The sequence below is a fragment of the Falco biarmicus genome, chromosome 13 (assembly GCF_023638135.1).
Source record: "Falco biarmicus isolate bFalBia1 chromosome 13, bFalBia1.pri, whole genome shotgun sequence".
Taxonomy (NCBI): domain Eukaryota; kingdom Metazoa; phylum Chordata; class Aves; order Falconiformes; family Falconidae; genus Falco; species Falco biarmicus.
The window spans coordinates 29,027,853-29,046,507 of record NC_079300.1 but is presented as its reverse complement, the minus strand read 5'-3'; the positions used below and the strand labels follow the sequence as shown (position 1 = coordinate 29,046,507).

Sequence of the window (18,655 nt, the reverse complement as noted above, 5' to 3'; positions counted from 1 at the left end):
GGAGGTGGAGAGGAGGGGTAGATGGTGGTGAAGGGGAAGGGGGCCTCCCTGTCCTTATTGCCTCGGAAATGTGGATTTTTGTCCGTCTCTTCCTTAGCAGTTGTGGGAGAAGCCATTTGTGCTGACTTTTGTGGAGGGATTGGCATCGGGCAGGTCCCTGTATCCAGATGGGCCTGACTTGCACCCCAGGTGCTGGGTTTGCCGAAATCCCAAGCAGCAGCAGGAGACCCAAAGGTCTGTGGGCGGTGGGATCCGAGCGCCCTGAGTCTGTCCTAGGCAACAAGGGGCTGGGTGCCGGTGTCCCGAAGCAGGGACTCTGGGGACATGAGCCAAGGTCCAGGATACAACGGGAAATAACGGCACCTTCTCCTTCCTCTGCGGGAAGCTCGTCCCCTGGCTCCTGTCAAAGCCCCCGTGCCGCGCGCTGGAGGCCGGCGGGGGACTTGAGGGACGCGGTGGGGACAGGTGCCGTGAGGGCAGCGCCAGCCGGCCGGTGGCCTTTCTGTGGCCCTGGCGGGGTCGGTGGCGTGGCTGCGCAAGCGAGAGCCGCCCCAGGTCGCTAGCCGTGCTGCCTGAAACCCTGTGGGGGCTTTGCTGCCCGAGCTGTGCCGAGCAGTCATGGTGCCAGGGTTGTCCCCAGCGCTGGCTTGTCCCCGGGAGCAGTGGGAAGGCCAGGAGCGGCGTGACCCTTGGCGCGGGCTGCTTGCCCCGGCACCCCCCGCCTCGCCTGGCCAGCCCCCACGGTTCCTCCTTGCTGGGGAGCTGCTGGTGAGTGCATGACCCTGGGTGCAAGTGCTGAGATCAGTAAGCGAAGTGCCTGGCTGCGCTCTCTGCCTCCATGTGACTGCCGTTTCCGTTAGCTCCTTCCGCAGAGGCTATATCGGTGCTGTACGCCCAGAGGGGGGGGAGAGAAACCAGGCGGCTCGCACCTACCCGTGGCCCCGAGGGTCCCCCGAGGTCCCCCGAGCGCAGCCGGAGGGGCTGCCGGCCGCAGGATGAGTTGCAGCAAACCCTGCGCACCGCCCCACGCGGTGAGTAACTGCCCCCCAATACCTTTGCCACGGGAAAACCCTGCCGGGGGTTTTTGGGGAGCCCTGTTTGCCAGCTTGAAGATCTGTGGTGGCCCCTGAGTTGCTAATGCCCACGCTCGCAGGAGCTGCGGCTGTGTGGGCCCGTGCCGGGGCTGGCGTGCGCCGTGGGGAGCACCCTGGGCACCCCCAGATCTCTGCATGTGGAGTCCTCCGAGGGGCTGCGGGCAGGGTGCTGCTGCCCGTGCTGCTGCCCGCGCTCCTGCCCACGCTGCCGCCAGCCCTGCAGCTGCAGGGAGCAGGGTGGAAGGATGGAGGTGCTTCTGCTGGTGGAGGCGGCCAACACTGGGCAGCAAAGGAAGGCTGAGCTGAGTGAAGGAAAGCGTGAGCTTCATCGGAGGGGCTCAGGGGCTGAAGGCAAGCTGAGGCCGCTGGATTTTGGGTGCGGTGAGGACGCAGCAGGGTCCTTCTCCTGCCGCCGTGCGTGCAGGGTGCTGCTGGAGAAAGAAGCCTGGGAGGACATAAACTGCCATGTGTCAGCTCCAGCCCAGGGAAGGGCGGCCTTATCCCCACAGATTAATAAATGCTTTTTTTTATAAGACACCGGCTTATCGCTTTTGGCTCTCCCAAGGAAGGAGACAAGCCAGGAGGTTGGCCCCTGCTCCCTCTGCTGCGAGGCTCTGGCTACCTGGGTTGCCAAAAATAACCCCCAGCTTTCTTCTTCAAGCACTGGCAGTTATGAAAACGCCGCTTGCTGAGACCTCACTGGGACCTGCTCATTTGCCTGAGGTTCAGCTTTTCCCCAGATGCAAATGCCGTCAGCTCCAGTTCCACCAAGTTAGTAATGGGGCATCTCACGCTGGGGAGCCCCCGGTCCCCCAGGACCTCTGCCAGGGACGGGTGCTGGAGGGGACTCGGTGGTGGCTGGTCAGTGTCCCTGGGGGAGGAGTGGTGTGGAGAGGAGGGATGTGAGCCCTGGTGGGGGGGAAGCCTCTGCGCAAGAGTTGCAGTTCAGGGGCGTTTGCGAGCAGCTGTGCAGCGGTGATGGTGCCCTTCCCACACGTGGGGACCGGGCTGTCACCTCCTCGTCCCTTCTCCACCCCTCCAGGTTCGTCTTGGTGGACCCCACAAGGGCTCCTGCTGGGGTGGGTGGGCTCGGTGCCAGGGCTCTACGCTGTTTCTCCATGGGCAGCTTGCAGTGGGCCAGGTCTTGTGGGGCCTGGTGGCCACCGCTGTGGTATGTTGGGAGCCCAGTGCCTCTGGGGGCAACAACAGGAGCTGGACGCTGCCTGCAGGCAGCAGCTGTGGGCAGGAGGCTGGCCACACAGAAGGGTCACCGTTGCCGTGATGGGCTCCCTGGGAAAGCCTGGCCCTTTTGGGATGAGTGATCTGTAGCTTTTGACCTTCTCACCTCTGTCTCTGTCTCCACAGGAGTGCCACCGCTGAGATGGAGGCCCTGCTCCCTGGTGTCTCCCTGCTCCTGGTCCTCCTGGCAGCGGGATGGGGAAGCGAGGCGGTCACAGCCTGGGCACCATCTCCGGGTGGCTGCGAGCTCGTAAGTCCTCCCTTGCAAACCCTGGCTCATCTTGACTGCTTGGTCCAGCCCAGCAGAGCCCGGCCGTGTCAGCATCCCCAAAGCTTCCCTCCCCCAGCTACCAGCTTAGCTAAGGAGTGGACTGGGGTGCCAACGCTCTAACTGTAAAGCCACCTCCTCCACCCTTACTCTGCTCCCCAGACTTCTCCCTCCTCATCTTGCCCCAGCTCCTACCTCTCAGAGCGGTGTTACATATCCACGTCTCCCTTTAGGTGTGGAGCACCATGGACTGCACTGGGAGGTGGCTGAGCTCCATCCCAGGAAATCTTCGAGGTGACACCGAGGAGCTGTTGCTTGATGACAACACTATCCAGGTTCTGGGCAATGCCTCTCTGCTCTCGTACCCCCAGCTGTGGCATCTCAGCTTGACCAGGAACCGGCTGGAGCTCGTTGAGCCCGGTGCCTTCCTCAGCAGCCAAGGCCTCTGCGTGCTCTCCTTGGCAGACAACCTCCTCTTCACCAACTACTCGCTGACAGCAGCTGCTCTTTCTGCTCTGCCAGCCTTGAGGACACTGGACCTAGCTGGAAACCGCCTCACTGAGGACATGGTATCGGTTTTGGTCTGGAACCTGTCTTCCTTGGAGTCCTTGTCTGTGGCCAGGAACATCATCATGAGGCTGGACTCATCCATCTTCATGAACCTGACACAGCTGTTGGAGCTGAACTTGGAGAAGAACTACATCTTTGAGATTGACCAAGCTTTTGAAGGGCTGCAGAGGCTGCAGAGGCTCAATGTAGCTTACAACTACCTCCCGTGCGTGGTGGAGTTCGGCCTGACCCAGCTCAGGGTGCTCAATGTCAGCAACAATGTCATCGAGTGGTTTCTGGCCCTGGAAAGTGATGACTTCTTCGAGCTGGAGGTGCTGGACCTGTCCCACAACCACCTCCTCTTCTTCCCTGTGCTGCCCCGGCAGAGCAAGCTGCGCTCCTTGCTGCTGAAGAACAACGAGATGAGCTTCTACCAGCGCCTTCCCAATGGCACATCCCTGGAGAACGTTACGGTGCAGTTCCTGCTCATTGATGGCAACTCCACCAACGTCACAACGGTCAGTCTCTGGGATGAGATCTGCCACAGCAATCTCTCCTCCCTGCGCCTCCTGGACATGAGCCAGAACCAGGTCTGGTACCTGCCAGAGGGTTTCCTGGCCCAGATGCCCTCCCTTACCCACTTGAAGCTCAACCAGAACTGCCTGGAGTCATTTCACCTGTCAGAGGGGGACCCCTTAGCCACGTTGACGGAGCTGGACCTCAGCCAGAACCGGCTGGAGGAGCTGGGGGTGGAGGTAGGCAATGGGGGCAACATCCTGCCCAACCTGCAGCTCTTCAACCTCAGCACCAACAGGCTGAAGGCGCTTCCTCCTGGGGTTTTCACCTACACCAGGAAGATCACTACCGTGGACCTCAGCCGCAACCGAGTTGACCTCTGTCCCCAGCCAGCTGTTGCAGGCGAAGTGGAGAGCCCCCCCTGCGTGGACATCAGGGGTGTTGAGACCTTGACTCATCTCTCTTTGGCCAGCTGTGGTCTGCGGGGACTGGGCGGCCACCCTTTCCAGGGGACGTCGCTGATGCATTTGGACCTCTCTGACAACCACCAGGCACTCTCCGGGGACCTGGGGTGGCTGCAGGACCTCACTCTGACACTGCAGGTGCTGTCTCTGAGGAACACCACCCTCTCCTCCACTGCGGTGGACTTCTCTGCCTTTAACAGCCTCGTGCACCTGGACCTCTCAGGGAATTCCTTGACTGTCTTCCCCACCTCGCTGGGCATCCTGAAACTGCGCAGCCTGGACCTGCGGGACAACTGCCTCCCGGCCCTGCCGACGGACGTTGTGCAGACGCCGCTGGGGAAGAGCCTGCGGGAGGTCTACCTCAGCCGAAACCCCTACAACTGCTGCACGCTGGGCTGGTGGGACTCTCTGCAGCACGTCAAGGGGTTGCATGTCCCGGACGGCCAGGAGGTGACCTGCAGCTATGCCTCCCGCACGCTGAGCCCCAGGGCACTGCCCGAGCCTGTCCGGTGGAGCTGCCGCTGGCAGACGGCTGACCTGGCGCTCCTCTACCTGGTGCTGGCTCTGCCCACCTGCCTGACGCTCCTGGTGGCCTTCGCTCTCATCTTCCTCACACTTAAGCAAAAGCTGCTGAAAATGGTGAAAAGCCGGTGTGGGGTGTCCAGCCCTTACTGATGGCTGAGGAGGGAGAAGGGCTCGTGAATGGTGAACGCGAGCGGGTTGTCAGGATTGCAGGGTACAACCCCTCCAAGGTGGGTGAGATGGAGACTGAATGGATGGAGGACGAGGGGGTGCTGGCAGAGCTGCCGTTCCTGCTACAGATGCCCTAAGGGTACCCAAAGAGTGCAGGACCGTGTCCGGTGATGGAGCCTGGGGCTGTGGTGAGCACGCTCAGAGGACACTTCTTCAGCAGAAACCTTCAGCTGAAGCTGGTGAGAGCCGAGCAGACACAATACCAAACACCTCTCAGCCAAAGGGGCACAGACAGTTTCCCCCACCACATTTTTCCCCCTGCTTCAGGCTGTTCCTTTTATTTATTCAGCCCCGTAGCCAAGTCTCCACCGCACAGCATTGTCTGGGGCTGCAGCCAGCCTCCGCGGGTTGCCCCGTGCTGGAGCAAGCATTGCGCGGGCGCTGCCGGGAAGGGGCTCCGCGGCTGCAGCCTCCCACCCTGCTCTTGCCAGCACGGCAGCCCCGGGAGCACCCATGTGCCTGTGCTAAGGCAGGCGCGGCCAGCGGGGCTGAAGGGCACGTTGTTGCTTGGTTAAGTCACAATCTGATTAGAAAAGACCATTAAAAACAGCCCGAGCTGCAACGATGTGAAATGATTGAAAGGCAGAGGAGAATAAATTATATCGCTGGTGATATTTTATCACTGATTTCCTCTTCTCCAGCAACTGCTGGATTAAACAGATGTAAACGAGATAAAATACGAGCAAGCCTTCTCACTGTTGTGCAAGCCGTGCCCTGGTGGCCATGGCTCCTCGGGCCAGCCCCGCTGGCAGCACGTCCTGGCTCTGCCGCGCCAGCACTGCGCTACCTGGGGAAGTGCCGCGCTGGTCCTGGGAGGGTTTCCGTGGGTGGAAATGAGAAGTGGTGGTGGGTTGTGCCAACTCAAAAGCCCTGCTGAGAACCAGAGCAGCTTTATTCCTGTGGCACTGTCAGGATTTTTCCAGTGAAATCGGTGTCTGAGTTTAACGGGAGCACAGGGTGCGGGGAAGCGCGCGGCAGTGCCTGTGTGGGCACACCGACGGCTTGTCCTTGCTTGGGCTCGGAGGAGCGCGGTGCGGTGATGTGGGGTGCGCCGGGGGCTTGAGCAAAAAGGAAAAGAAACAGCATAGCTCAGACCATGCTGGACCAGCTGGCAGCACCGCTGGGGCCAAGTTCTGGCTCTGGAAACCTGCTGTCGAATCTGTCCCAGAAAAGGGGCTGCTCTTTGGCCCTATTTTAGACCAAAATAGCCAAACCCAAACCGGGCCCCAGCTGGGGAATCCCTCAGCCTATTTCAGCGGTTCTTTTGCCCGTAAGCTGTGCACCCGAGGGACAAGTGACCTGTAAACACCTCCCTGCGATACCTCCCATCGGGTCTGCGCCGGCACCAGGTCCCGCAGCCGCGTTTCAATGCCTCCCTGCTGGCAGGGTGAGCAGGGTGCCCCTGTAAGCACCCCCTCCCCGGGGCTGTTTCCCCCTGCTTTGGGTGCTGGGTCCAGCCTCAGAGGGTGGATGTGTGTGCTTCCTCCACCGCCCCGGCCGCTGCTGCTTCTTCTCCTTTTGGTGGGGGGATGTGGGGTGCAGCCGTGGGTGTGCCATGTAGGTGGGAACCTGGGGGACTGGCGCTGCCCGGGGTGTGGATAAAAAGTGGGTGCTATTGCTCGTGTTGAGCCGATGTGGGGGATGCTCAATGCTCCTCCATCATGGGAGGTGTTAGTATCTTGGCATGGGGGGATGGTGCCCAGAAAGCTGAGGCTCACCTGGAGCTGGGACATGCAAGGGATGTCAGGGCAACAAGGCAAGCTTCCGCTCTCAGGGTGGCTGAAGTCCCTACCAAGCTGCTCTTCATCATCTTCGCAAGGTCATGGAGATCGGGGGAGGGTCTCAGTGACTGGAGTAAGGCAAACGTTGCACCCATCCTCAGTAACGGGCAGAAGGACATCCTGGGGAGCAACAGGACGGTCACCCTCATGTTGGGAAAGCCATGGAGTATGCTTTCTTGGAGCACGTTTCTAGAAGATGGTGGCTGGGGGCAGTCAGCGTGGATTGACCAAGGGTGAGTCACGCTTGGCCAACCCGCCTGCCTCTCAGGATGACATAGGCAAGGGGAGAGCAGTGGTTCCATTTACCACAACTTCAGCCGGGCTTTCAATACTGCGTCCGACGACGGTCTGGCAGCCAAGTGAGGATGTCGCAGCCTGGATGGGTGGGCCGCCAGGTAGGTAAAAATCAGTTGGATGATCAAGCACAGAGGGTAGCAGTTAGCAGGACGCTCTACCAGGAGGCTGATGAGAAGACACGAGGGGTCTGCTCTGGGATCTGTCCTGCTGGATGTCTTTGTCCATGATCTGGAGGCGGCCGTGGAGTGCCTTTGTGTCAAGTTCACAGACAAGTCAAATTGGGACGACCAGTTGGCACTGGGTATGGCTGCTGTCCTAAAGGACCGGGGTGGGCTCGAGGAACGGGCCAGCAGGAACCTCACGATCCAGGGAGGCAATCACCTCCCTCAGCCTGGCCCTCATTAGACCTCACGCGGTGGGGACAGCCGTGCCGGGGGAGGGGGGTGCAGGCCCCGCCAGGACGAAGCTGGGTGCGGGCTGGATGGGGAGGAGAGGTCCCTGTGGGTCCCCTCCCACCCAAGTGGGAGGTCGTTACATGCTGTTATGTTGCAATTTTTGACTGGAAGCAGAGCAAGGCACGTGCTGGAGCCCTACACACCCTTTCCGTTCCTGGGAAAGCTGAGTCAGGCTTTGTATTTTTTTAATTTTTGGCAAGCAAGGCATCAGCTTCCACTTATTTTCTGAGGACTCCCTTGGACAAACGTAAGGTCACTCATCTCCAGTGATGACAGAGTACAGCAGTTTAATTGACATCCCTTTCAGATTTTTCACAGACCTGACTCTATAATTTCAGTGTGTAGGAGAGCTCGTCCAGCCCCCAGCTTCTCTGCTATGGCATGATGCCTTATTGATAAAATTGACGTGTTTTAATTAATTTGTGGTTTCGCAAAGGAAGCCAGGTACTAAACTAGTCTCAGAAGCAATTTTCAACTCCTCTTAAGTCACCTCAGCCATCGGTTTGTTGAGGCCACTCAGCTGGGGATGAAGGCCCATCCCACTCACAGCCACCCAGGTTCAGAAACCCAAAACCTGGGAAGCTTTTGGAGTTGCATGATTTTCTAAAGAATCCTGGACTTAGTCCTCCAGCTCTTACAAGAGGGCAGGATTCGGCTAGTACGAAGCGGTAGACAGTGGGATTAAAAACTTCAGTGGGATAAGTAAAATCTTTATTTGCAGAGATGAATTTCCCACTAACCATCAAACCTCCATTACCTGGAGGACCTTTTTGCTGTAGCTTTGCTTGTCACATCAGGTTGTCCCTTAGAATGATTCCAAGCGAGCCAGGAACTAAGCCCTGATGAGGCAGCAGGCATAAAGGTTTTGTTCTGCTCTAAAACAACCCCCAGCCTTTGTGACCTGCCCCCCATCTGCTTTTTTTTGGCTAGTTTAAGCACATTTTTCCTGAGCTGAGCACTAACTGAGAAAGCATCGTCTAGTAAGAAGGAAGCAAAACACATCACTTCAGCAGTCTGAAATCACCGTATTTTCAAAAGTACTTTCAAGACTAATTTTGTTTTGGTAGACATTCCATTTTTTAAATATAAGGATTTATATTTGTAAAGCTGAAGCTGGAGATTTACACATCGCTCAGGAAATGTCAGAGTAATATTCTAAATGCAATGTTGATTTATCCAGAAAGATTAAGATATATTTAACATTCCAGCAAGCAATAATAAATACCGTACTTAGACAATAAAGCTTTAACACTGCTTTCGAGACATAAATATTTAACACTTTGTTTTCTGAGAAAGCTGAATAGAAATCACAGCAAGGCAGGCTGGTGAGGTTTTCAGCCAAAGCTGACTGAAATGTAAACAAAAGAAAGATTAAATAATTCAGAATTATTTTAGGCACTCATCCATAGGAAAAGACTAAAAACACTCAATAAGTTCAGTTTCCATTTCATCAAGTTTGGCTTCTTAAACAAAGTTCACTTAAACCTGGAAGCGCTGCAGCACCTTAGGCCTTGGGTTCCCCGCAGCCAACGTAATGCGCATCAATTGCAGCAGCTGGAAACGGCGTGGAACAACATGTACGCTGGGAGGACTGTGAGATTGGTCTCTGAACTGCCCACCCAAGACATCTGTCCAGAATCAGATTTCTTCACCTGACTCCACGTCCCAGCCACAGGACTCCAGCTGTTCATCCTGTGGAAACTCAACCTCAATGTCGTAGATGAAATCCGGATCATCCTTCTTCTTTCTGTTCTTTTCAAAGAGCTCGTCCATGATGGTCTTCCTTTTGGCTAGTTCCTTGTCATCTAGTTTGTTCATATCCTCTTCTGGGTCAATGGTCGTTTCCTGCCGCAGCTTTTCCAAGCTCTCAGCCAGGCTCTCTCCTCCCAAATGGCCTTTCAACAATCTGTACAGCTTCTGTAGCTGACGCAGCGAGACTCCTTCCAGGTAAGCCTTGTGCCGAGGGTTATTCTTCAGCTGCTCAGCAGCCATGCTGCAGTCTAAAGAGAAAGCCAGTGTGAAGACTTACAGCTGCAAGCAAATCTCTTCCCAGAAACACATCCCCTTCTCCCAAACCCTCAAAAGCAAGACCTCCAGACTTAGCAGAGCCACTCCTTGGGTTAAGATGTAGCCTTGGGCTCCTCAGGGGAGACAGTGTTACCCCAAACCACCCCTCTCTGCAATCCCGGTGTGCTGGTAAGCAGCTAAAAATGCTGTTACCAACCAGCTGTTCCTCTCACTGTGTCTGGAGGGGTCTTGGGGAACACTGCAAGTAAATGCACCACACCTGAGAACTTGGAGAAATTCCTGACGGGCATGATACGCTGGCGAGTCTTATCCTTGCCGTCTTCTTTGTAGATCAGGATAATGGACAGGGGCTGAAAGCAGATGCCGCACTTCTTTGCAGTGTAAGTCATTACAGTTCTCGCTGCTGGCTGAAGTGCGGTCAGCTTTATCAGAGAGGTCCTCAGCAATGTCAAAGCTCACTGAAAAACAGGAAAAGAAAAAAGGGAAAGAAAGTGTGAGTGTCTCTCAGTGCTGTTCTGTTTATCAGAATTAGAGTGATACAAGTTCAGCAAAAACACGCAGCCAGGCTGCAAGTCTCCTTGGTTTCAGTGGAAGCTGAACGTGTCCCCGCACGCTCCGTGAGCTGGCTGCCGGGGCACAGTGACGCCCAGCTGCTGCTTTACATCTTTGTCACTACTCATCCGGGAGTACATACCACACACATATTTTTTGTCCACCAGCTCAGTAATGACACTAATGACACTAATAATGCTACTACTAAATGATACCTAAAAGACTTTTTGTTACATTTATTCCTTTTTTTAAGTGAAAAATGTCATAAAATAGTAAATCAATGTATTACAGTTTCTTCACAAGCAACTTTTACTGCGTATTATATCCATTGCTCTGAAAAGCCAGGAATTGCTTACCTACCAAACCCTTTTCTACTCTAACCCAGGCTTTTAACTTTATATCACCTGATAGCTCATACGAAAGCTCCAGGTGTGGCTTCAGGGAGAATCTGATTTTTCAGTAAAGATATGATGATGTGTTTTTGCTGTAAGATTATTTGAGCATATCTGGGGAAAAAAAATCTTCAGAAAAATGCAGATAAAATGAAAATTTGAAATGTCTTGGAACCCCACTGAAAGAGTTTCCACAAAATTAAACCTGAATGTTGCAAGAGATGCAACAAGGACAAAATTCTATTATACATACCTGTCTATTATATATATTTGCTTTGAAAGGATACAAAGTGTCCTTTATCTGTCTCTGTTGCTGTCACAAACCTGGGGATAGCGTACCCTTATTCAATATGGTAAGGGAGAACCTTGCATACATAATGTTGATGCATGTAACACTGAATTCCCCTTTTTAAAAGAAAATAAACTTAAAAGGAAGGGTACCTATTCAGTTTTTATAAAGCTTCTTTACAGTTTCAGAGTGATGTCAATACAGCACCATATCTGTAACCTACGTCATATGGGCCAAGGAGAGAGATGAGATTCAGAAATGAAGATCAAAAATAATGAAACTCCTTATTATGCAATGAAGAAAATATTAATTTTAAAGAGAGGAGATGATGTTCAACCATTTACTCCTTATCAAACTAAAACACACCATCCACGAAACTGAAAATCTGAGAATTTACAAGTAACAAATGGAAATACTCTTTACACAACACATTACCACTGGTAGAGCTTCAGCTATAAAACATTCATGAGGGTCAAGGGTGTCTTAAGATTTGAAAATGCTGAGCTGCCGCATGTGTGTGCTGAGGAACCGAGAACTTTTGCCTTACAGAAAAGGTGGAGAATGGGGATGAGTGAGGAGGAAACACCGACTGACCCGCTAAACATATGGCTTTATCTATACAGACAGCAAGAACAGACCGTATAAACTAGAATTTCATCTTAAAGTAAGGACTACTGAACTCCCAAGTATCAGCACGTCATCAGCTACTACATGAATGAGCTTAGGAAGTTAATCCATAATTATCCTTTTTACTCTTCCCTGCAGAATTCTGTCCTGCAGCAGGAGAGGAAGATGTCAGCCTGCCTGGCAGCAGCAACTTCTCTTTTCCTGCCTTAGCGCATTGAAAAATTGCATTAACCTTCAAAAGCTACTTTTAAGTTGGATTGCAAGGCCCTCCTTCTTTGTTAGAAAGATTCTCACGTAGGAAAGAGTTCAGATTTACAGTGATGTTCTCAATACTGAAAATTAACCACAACCTTTGGCTTTTAAACAGCTCTAGGAGTTGGGCAGAAAAGCAGAAGTCTCTCAAGAGCCACTTTCACTATTTTAAAACGAGAAACGAAGCTTCAAACGGCACCGAAATGGCTTCTTGAAGGGTCACTGACGATCAGAGCGAGACCCGCTCCGGAGCAGCGAAGAAACCCTCGGGTAGGCGAGACAAACGCGGGAGGACGCCGCTGGGGCCGCGCACAGGAGGGGCAGGGCCTGTGTCCCCGGTAACGGCGGCTGCGGCCGGCGGCCCCGAGCGCGCAGGTGGGGCTGTGCCCCGCCACCCGGCGCCGTTAAACCCGCTTTCCTAGCGCTTGTGTCCGCCGGACGAGCCAGCCCCGGGGCCGTACGCGGCCGAGGCCCAAGCGCTGGCGGCGAGGAGGGAAGGGAGCTGAGCCCGCCCGCCCCGCGCCCTCACCTCCCCTCAGCGGCGGCGGCGGCGCTCTCCCTCGGGGCGTTGCCACGGCGACGGCCGCGCGGCGGGCTCTGGCGCCGAAGGCCCCCGCGGGCTGCCCGCTCTGGCGCCTGCGGGACGCGGCTGCCCGGGCCCTGCCGCCGCGCACCGGGCGGCACCGGGCGGGACAGCGGCGGCGGGGCCGGGGCGGCGGGGCCCGGCGGGGCGGGGGTCGGACGTGCCCCGCGGGGTCGGGCGGCCCAGCGCCAGCCCGTGCGGAGCGGGCCCGGCATGGCGGGCGGCCCGCGGCGGGGCCGAGCGCTGCTCCGCGCCGGGCTGGCCGCGCTGCTCTGCGTCCTCCGTAAGTGCCGCCGGGCCCGGCCGCGGGGGAGCTGCTCCCCGGTGGCCCGGCGGGGGTGGCGGGGGCCTGGGCCGCGGCGGGGGTGGCGGGGGCCCGTGCCCAGGGTGCGGCGGGCAGCGCGGGGCGGGCGCCTTCGTGCAGCCGGTGCCGCTGCCCGGCCCTGCCCGCTCCGCCGAGCACCGGCCCCGGGGCGGCCGCACCGACGGCGACCGGCTCGGCCCGGCGGTGCGGGCCTTCGCCCCGGGAAGGCCCCGCCGTAGGTGTGCAGGGCCGGGCGCCGAGGGTCCGGGGCAGGGCCCGAGGACCCGCCTTGCTGCGGGTCGCGGCGCCGTTTCCCTGCCGCCTGCCGTGCGCGGTGTGCGGACTGTGTGTGCGGTTCTCTGGTGTTGCTCGGGGGTGCCCGCACGTGGGGTCCTCACCTGCTGCTCTGTAACCGCCGCCGTGTGTTCTGTGTCACCGCAGATGCGCAGGCGGCCTGTCAGGGTGCCGGCGTCACGCAGGAGCTCCTGAACGAGGGGTTTCACAGGTGAGCTGGCACCCCGGCGGGGCTTTACCTGTGAAGGAGGTTCTCTTTGCATTTGTGCACAGTTGTATCAGCTCGCTGAGCTGTGATCCGCAGGGAGCTGTGATCCCTAGGCATGGCCAGGCACTAGGAATGTGTTAGCATGATGAAGGCATTAATTCTGCAAGCTATAGCAGCAGAAGAACAGGAGGCCCCTTTATAAGATCTGTGTGGAGGCCGTTGGTAGTTCTGAGAAGTTACCAAAGACGTGAGACTTCATTTTGGTTGTGGATGTGGAGTCAGCGTGAGCTACATCATCCTAACCGGAGAAGGACAGCATGGCCCAACAGGGAACTGTGTTCCAAATTTGTCACACGTAGTAGGCGAGAGCTGCATCTCATCTCTGTGCACTTCAGCATATGTCTCTTGGGGTTTTGTTCCAATCTTTTGAAGTGCAGGTATGAACGTTTTCCTTTTGTTACTTGTTTGTAGGGACCTGCTGGTGAAGGTAGAACTTGGTGTGGTGGGGGAGGATGCAGGAAGATGCACAGTGGCAGCTAGAACTCGTCTTCCAGCAGGAATCTACGTGGATCCCTATGAGCTGGCATCACTGCAGCAGCACAACCTAACAAAGGTAACAACCCGGACGCTAAGACATCTGGCAGTTACTCAGATAAGGAGGAATATGCTCAGCGAGTTGCAATCTGTGTTCATTATCTTGGTCATTGAACAAAGGTGATTAATTTCTTTTCCCGGAAGGAGATGCCACACTGTATTTTCTTCTTGACATTTCATCTTATCTCTCCACTTGATCAGCATCGCCGAGTCAGGGCATTTTGTGGCATGTGCTGGTGCTAGTTCTATACGTAGGCATGTGTACTGGGGAGCTGCTGCTGCTCTGCTTAGCCCTGGATGAGCAGCGATGGTGAAAGGCTGGGAAGATGGAAGGTTAACCTCCACAGAAGAGGTGCTGCTGAGTTCTAAGTAGCGTGCTATGCATTTGGACTGAGTGGCTTTGCAGCTTTATTTTCACCACAGCTTTCCATGCTGCATTCCAGTCTTTGCTTTGCATTTTTGGTGGAGAGAAGAGAATGTGGCTTTAAGGTAATCTCCTTAGGTACTTAATGCAGTTAAAACATACGGATGCAAAGACGCTAGGTGACTTGTGCGGTTGAGATGCTTGCGGGTGCTCGTGTGGCTTTGCTTATACGCATCACTAAGCCACTGCCTCTTAGGTTTGGCTGCAGGTATGGTTGCACTGTAAACTTTTCACATGTAGAAATCACTCATTGGCATTGGAGAGGGACTTGAAAAGTTATTTTGGTAAAACTTAAGGACAAAATTTCCAACTTGAGCCTCCAGCCCACAAAATTAGAAAACAGAAAGAGGAATATTATTTTCCCTTATGATGCTGCAGTAGGTTACCGCAGCAGTGGCCTCTTAAATCCCAGAACCATGCACAAAATGTTCATACTTTTTTTCTCCCACATCCCTCCCTTTTTCTCTGCTTACAGGCGGTGTTAATTCCTGATGTCATTGATGTGGAGGCTCCAGAGTACTTAGCCACAGATTTTCTTCTTCTCTTGTACATGGAACCCGACCCTCGGTGTTCTCACTGTTTCAGAGCTGCCTTGCCTGTGCACGGGCGGTACCACCGGCCAGCAGAAGAGACCAGTGAAGTGCTGGTTGTTCTGAAGAGCCCAGAAGTGTTGGTCTGCTGCTGTGACAGTGAGATTCTTGTTACGTGCTCTTTTGGGGAGAAGGGAATAACCGCAGGCAATCCAGAGCTTGGAATCTAGTTCTTTATTTGTCTTCCGGAGATGGAGCTCTCAGTAGACATGTGAACATGAGGGGAAGATAGTGGCCCTGATAAAGACCACGTTGTCTTCCTCTTTGAATGCTGCTGCTGCTCCCTGACCAAAGGCAGATTATTTGTCAACAGATCTCTTGGTGTTGCACTGCTGCCATTGTACCGTTGTACTGTGGCAGGCTGTTTGGGCTCTTTCACCTGAAAGCACTGGCAGTTGGTCTGTTTGTCACAGTCCTGGCAGGCCCTGGTTTGGTTTTTTTTTTGTTTGCTCAGGCTGCGTTTTTGCAGTGTTTCTCTTGGCAGCTGAAGCTATGCAGGACGTATTTAATATTCACAGTCATGTATTTACAGTAATCAAAGTATTCTGATGGTTTCTAACACTTTCTTTCTGCATTTCTTTTTTTAAGGGGAGAATGTAGAAAACTGTGTGCCTGAAGGTTAGAATGGTTGGAGTCTCAGACTCCTGTGAAACCAGAACCTGATGTCCGCTGACAGTATTTCAAATTACATGAACAATGAAATCCTACAACTTTGCTACAAATTGTGTTTCCTTTCACAAAACCATTCTTGCTAGCTGCCAAGTCAAATGTGCCAATGATTCTCAGCTCCTTTATCTTTCCTTGCACATTAATTGAGAGATGATTTTCTGGGGTAAACTTGGGGGCAGGGAAGACTGCCTGGTCAATTAAAAAAGGGGTGTGAAATCTTTCAGTTTTCCTGGCATGTTTACTACTTATGAGCAGGAAGACATTTTTATTATTAGTATGAAAGCATTTAGTCCATTGGAGGGGAGTTTTTGCATGGGCCAAGAGGAGGCCAACAAGCAGAAATGGAAGAATGACTTCTTTGTTTTGGGGGAAGAGAAATAATAACTGCATGGCTAAAGGTGAGGAGTCTACAGGCCAGTGATGAATTCTTTGCCCTGTTTAGGACAGAAGTGTCAGGATACCACACAGGTGAGATTCTTTCTTGGGTACCTACTGTATCAGGAAGGGAAGAGTTGCAAAGTTCGTGAAGAGCACTGCCCAGCACCACTTTGACCGTGCAGGTTAGCTGGCATGTTTCTGTCGGTGCTGCTTCACCTGTTGGCTTTCAGGGAGTGGATTCTGTCAAGCTGTTGTGGAGGAAGGATGCCTCATTTGGCAGACTCTTGCAGGCCATATGGCTTCATCCCATCTGGGTCCTGCTGATGCATTAACGTCTTCCGTAGATTCCCTGTCAGCAGAGTGTTGGAAGCCGGCTGAAGTGGAAGCTCCCTGTTCAGGCAGAGGTGTCGGGCCCTGTCAGTGGTACAGCGTAATGCACAAACCTGTGAGTTCTTATTTCTGGTGGGAATCCTAGGTTCTCTTTGAACAATCGCTGCCTTTTTTTCATTAGCAATTTGCATAGTACAGGAACTAATCAGTAAAAGACTAGGTGTGTGATTCCCCATTAGAGAGACTCCCCTCTTCCTTTCTGACCAGCTTTTAATGCGGGTCATCCTGCCCTTCTGACATGCTTGTAGTCACTCTGTGTGCTCTTCTAGCCCTTTGTGATGGCTGCTCTCCACACCTTTTTTTTTCCTTAACAGTTTACTTGGAATTCTAGGATATAATTGGCACTGATCAAATTGGGAAAAGTCTACAACAGAGGTGCTTCAGAGGAGTAGCAAGCTGGAAAACTACTTTATGATCTAAGGGAGTGGTAAAACTGTAAAGACTGAAGGAATAACATCTTAAAAAAAAAAAAGGCCACTTCTATTTGTTTGGCTGTTATCTGATTGGCTAAGTATTTTGGAAAAGGTGAAGTATCTTTATTCTGTGTGCAAAACCAAGGAAAGTTGGATCTTTAGTGTGGTCAGCAACTGCCTTTGATACTTGAATGGGGTGCAGCAGCACAGAGATTCAGAAATAAGCTTAATTTGTCTCATAACAAATCTGTTGTTTTAGTAACACACTTGCCTTCCTACATTTAAGATACCTGCAGATGCCTGGGATACCTTCAGGTCTTGTCCAAAAACCTTTTGGAGCTTCCTGACTAACAGATGAACCAAATAGTAGTTCTCCTTGGAGAAAACTGGCTTCTTGGTGATCTGTGGAATGCTCATTCTGACAGCTTCTTTCTTCCATGCTGTATTACATGCATATCCTCAATGGGAAGCCTATTTTAAGAGCAAAGATACAGAGGATATAAATGGCTACCATTTAAAAAGGGTAGGAGATAAATTTATTGAGCTTTGCACTGCATGAGTGGCTGGTGCTCCAGTTGCTGTGAATGGAAGGGTGATGTCACGTCTTGGTTTTGATTTCAAATCCCAGAAGAAGCCCTAGTAAAGGGCTAATTAAGTAGTAGTATGGTACCTAATCCTCTAAGTTGCAGTCAAGAAGAAATAGCTTGCTAAATGCCTGTAATCCATTTATTTTTCTTTGTAGGCATCTGAGGAATCGATTCTGCAGGTTCCAGTGGGGCTCAGGCAGCATAGCTCCTTAGTGTGTGTCGCGACTCTTCTTGCCACAGTGCTCTGTTCCAGTCTGATTCTCACAGCTGTATGCAAATATGGATACTTCTCCCCGGTGACCTCCTGAGGATAAAGAAATAGAGAATGACTGACCTCCATCCAGCAAAAATAACTGAATATTACATCAGCATCCTAAATGAATCCTATTATACTGTTATTTATATCTTAGTAACATGCAAGGGTGCCATAATGGGTTATAGTCTCCTGGTGCATGAAAGGTGTTTGTAAGAATTAGATCAAGGGGACTGTTTTGGTGCAGTGACAATAGACAAAGTGGACGGGGGGTAGGAACAGCGCTTCAGAAAGCTGCAAGGACTGCCATGGGCAGTGTGGCAACAGTCAGGAGTGGAGTGTTTGCCTCAGATTGCCTCCCCCTGCTCCAGAGCCTGCTTTAACTACTGTGCTGCCTCTTGTACAGGTGTTTGTATTTCTTGAATTTAAAATAACGGACTCGGGGATTGGTTATTAAGGGTATGGAAAACATCTAGTCATTAAAGTTTCTGAATTTTAAGTTTGTTGTTTGGATGGGTTATGTATGAATTTGTGAAGAAACATTCTGTGCTTACCTGGGGCAGGAGAAGGTTTAAGTAATCTCTCGCGTTCTAAGTAACTGGGAGGGATTAGCTGCTCTTGGTCAAATTAGTTGAAAAGAGTTTAGAAAATCTGAAGGAAACTTTGTTCTGTTAGAAGCAGAAAGAGTAACCCTTGGAAGATGAAAGCTGTGAAAAGAGCAACTAGATGCAAATATTTAGAAGTCTTGGCATTCAGCCATCAGAGCAGTTGATAAATACAAGGAAATGGAGAGGAAATTACTTAATGGAAAACCTGAGTTGCTCTGGATTGACAGGCGAGATCGGTTGCTCTTGCTAGTTGTCAGTAGGTGGCATTGTGAGTTTATGGCAACTCCTGGAGACCATTGCTGGAGAAAATAGATTTTATTTCCTATAAGCTGAGAGTAAGTTAGTAAAAGCAGGTGATTTTGGGGAGTGCGTGTGTGAGAGGGATGAATCAGAATTCTGGTGTTCATATTCTGCCCTCCTTTTGAGGGCTCTGCGTGCAGCCAAGACTTCTCATCCGCAGAATCGACCTTTCATCACTGTCCAGCTGTAGCTTCAGGATCCCTTGGGCATCTTTCTTCTGCTTCTGCTGGAATTCAATAGAGAGCTCGTCTTGTGACTTCGCCCACGACAGGTTGGCAAGTGCTCTGACACTAGGCTCTTGTTTTCCCTGCACTGTGCTGAATGATGATGGCTGCGCCAGTACTTCATCCGCTACCTCAGAGGAGTCATACGCTGCATCTGCTTGGGGGAAGGGAGAAATTACAGAGAACAATTGCAGGGCGATTTGGCGGCCTGTTTAACCACATCGGCGCAGCAGGGCCGTGGACTAGTATTGTAATGCTTGTCTCCGAGTGGGATTTTTAA

General features: G+C 52.9%; 3 protein-coding genes across 6 annotated transcripts; 2 read left to right on the top strand and 1 right to left on the bottom strand.

Annotated features, from left to right (window-relative positions):
* The first annotated feature begins 56 nt into the window (after positions 1–56).
* Positions 57–5,495, top strand: NRROS (negative regulator of reactive oxygen species). 2 transcript variants are annotated; one of them, XM_056358102.1, is made up of 4 exons: positions 57–1,031; positions 1,756–1,865; positions 2,460–2,583; positions 2,835–5,495. In XM_056358102.1, exons 3-4 carry the CDS (start codon positions 2,476–2,478, stop codon positions 4,803–4,805), a joined length of 2,079 nt encoding a protein of 692 aa, XP_056214077.1. In that variant the 5' UTR covers positions 57–1,031; positions 1,756–1,865; positions 2,460–2,475; the 3' UTR covers positions 4,806–5,495. The 2 variants fall into 2 exon arrangements, with proteins under 2 accessions (XP_056214077.1, XP_056214076.1); XM_056358101.1 differs by lacking the exon at positions 1,756–1,865 and having other exon boundaries at positions 861–1,031.
* A 144-nt stretch (positions 5,496–5,639) lies between these two features.
* On the bottom strand, positions 5,640–12,981 carry CEP19 (centrosomal protein 19). 3 transcript variants are annotated; one of them, XM_056358122.1, is made up of 3 exons: positions 12,842–12,981; positions 9,704–9,902; positions 5,640–9,416 (listed from the first exon to the last, which is right to left on the bottom strand). In XM_056358122.1, exons 2-3 carry the CDS (start codon positions 9,831–9,833, stop codon positions 9,055–9,057), a joined length of 492 nt encoding a protein of 163 aa, XP_056214097.1. In that variant the 5' UTR covers positions 9,834–9,902; positions 12,842–12,981; the 3' UTR covers positions 5,640–9,054. The 3 variants fall into 3 exon arrangements, with proteins under 3 accessions (XP_056214097.1, XP_056214098.1, XP_056214099.1); XM_056358123.1 differs by lacking the exon at positions 12,842–12,981 and adding an exon at positions 12,086–12,172; XM_056358124.1 differs by lacking the exon at positions 12,842–12,981 and adding an exon at positions 11,655–11,824.
* PIGX (phosphatidylinositol glycan anchor biosynthesis class X) lies at positions 12,212–17,742 on the top strand. Its single transcript, XM_056358121.1, has 6 exons — positions 12,212–12,422; positions 12,885–12,948; positions 13,417–13,558; positions 14,439–14,652; positions 15,945–16,045; positions 17,146–17,742. Exons 1-6 carry the CDS (start codon positions 12,353–12,355, stop codon positions 17,296–17,298), a joined length of 744 nt encoding a protein of 247 aa, XP_056214096.1. The 5' UTR covers positions 12,212–12,352; the 3' UTR covers positions 17,299–17,742.
* Positions 17,743–18,655: the final 913 nt, after the last annotated feature.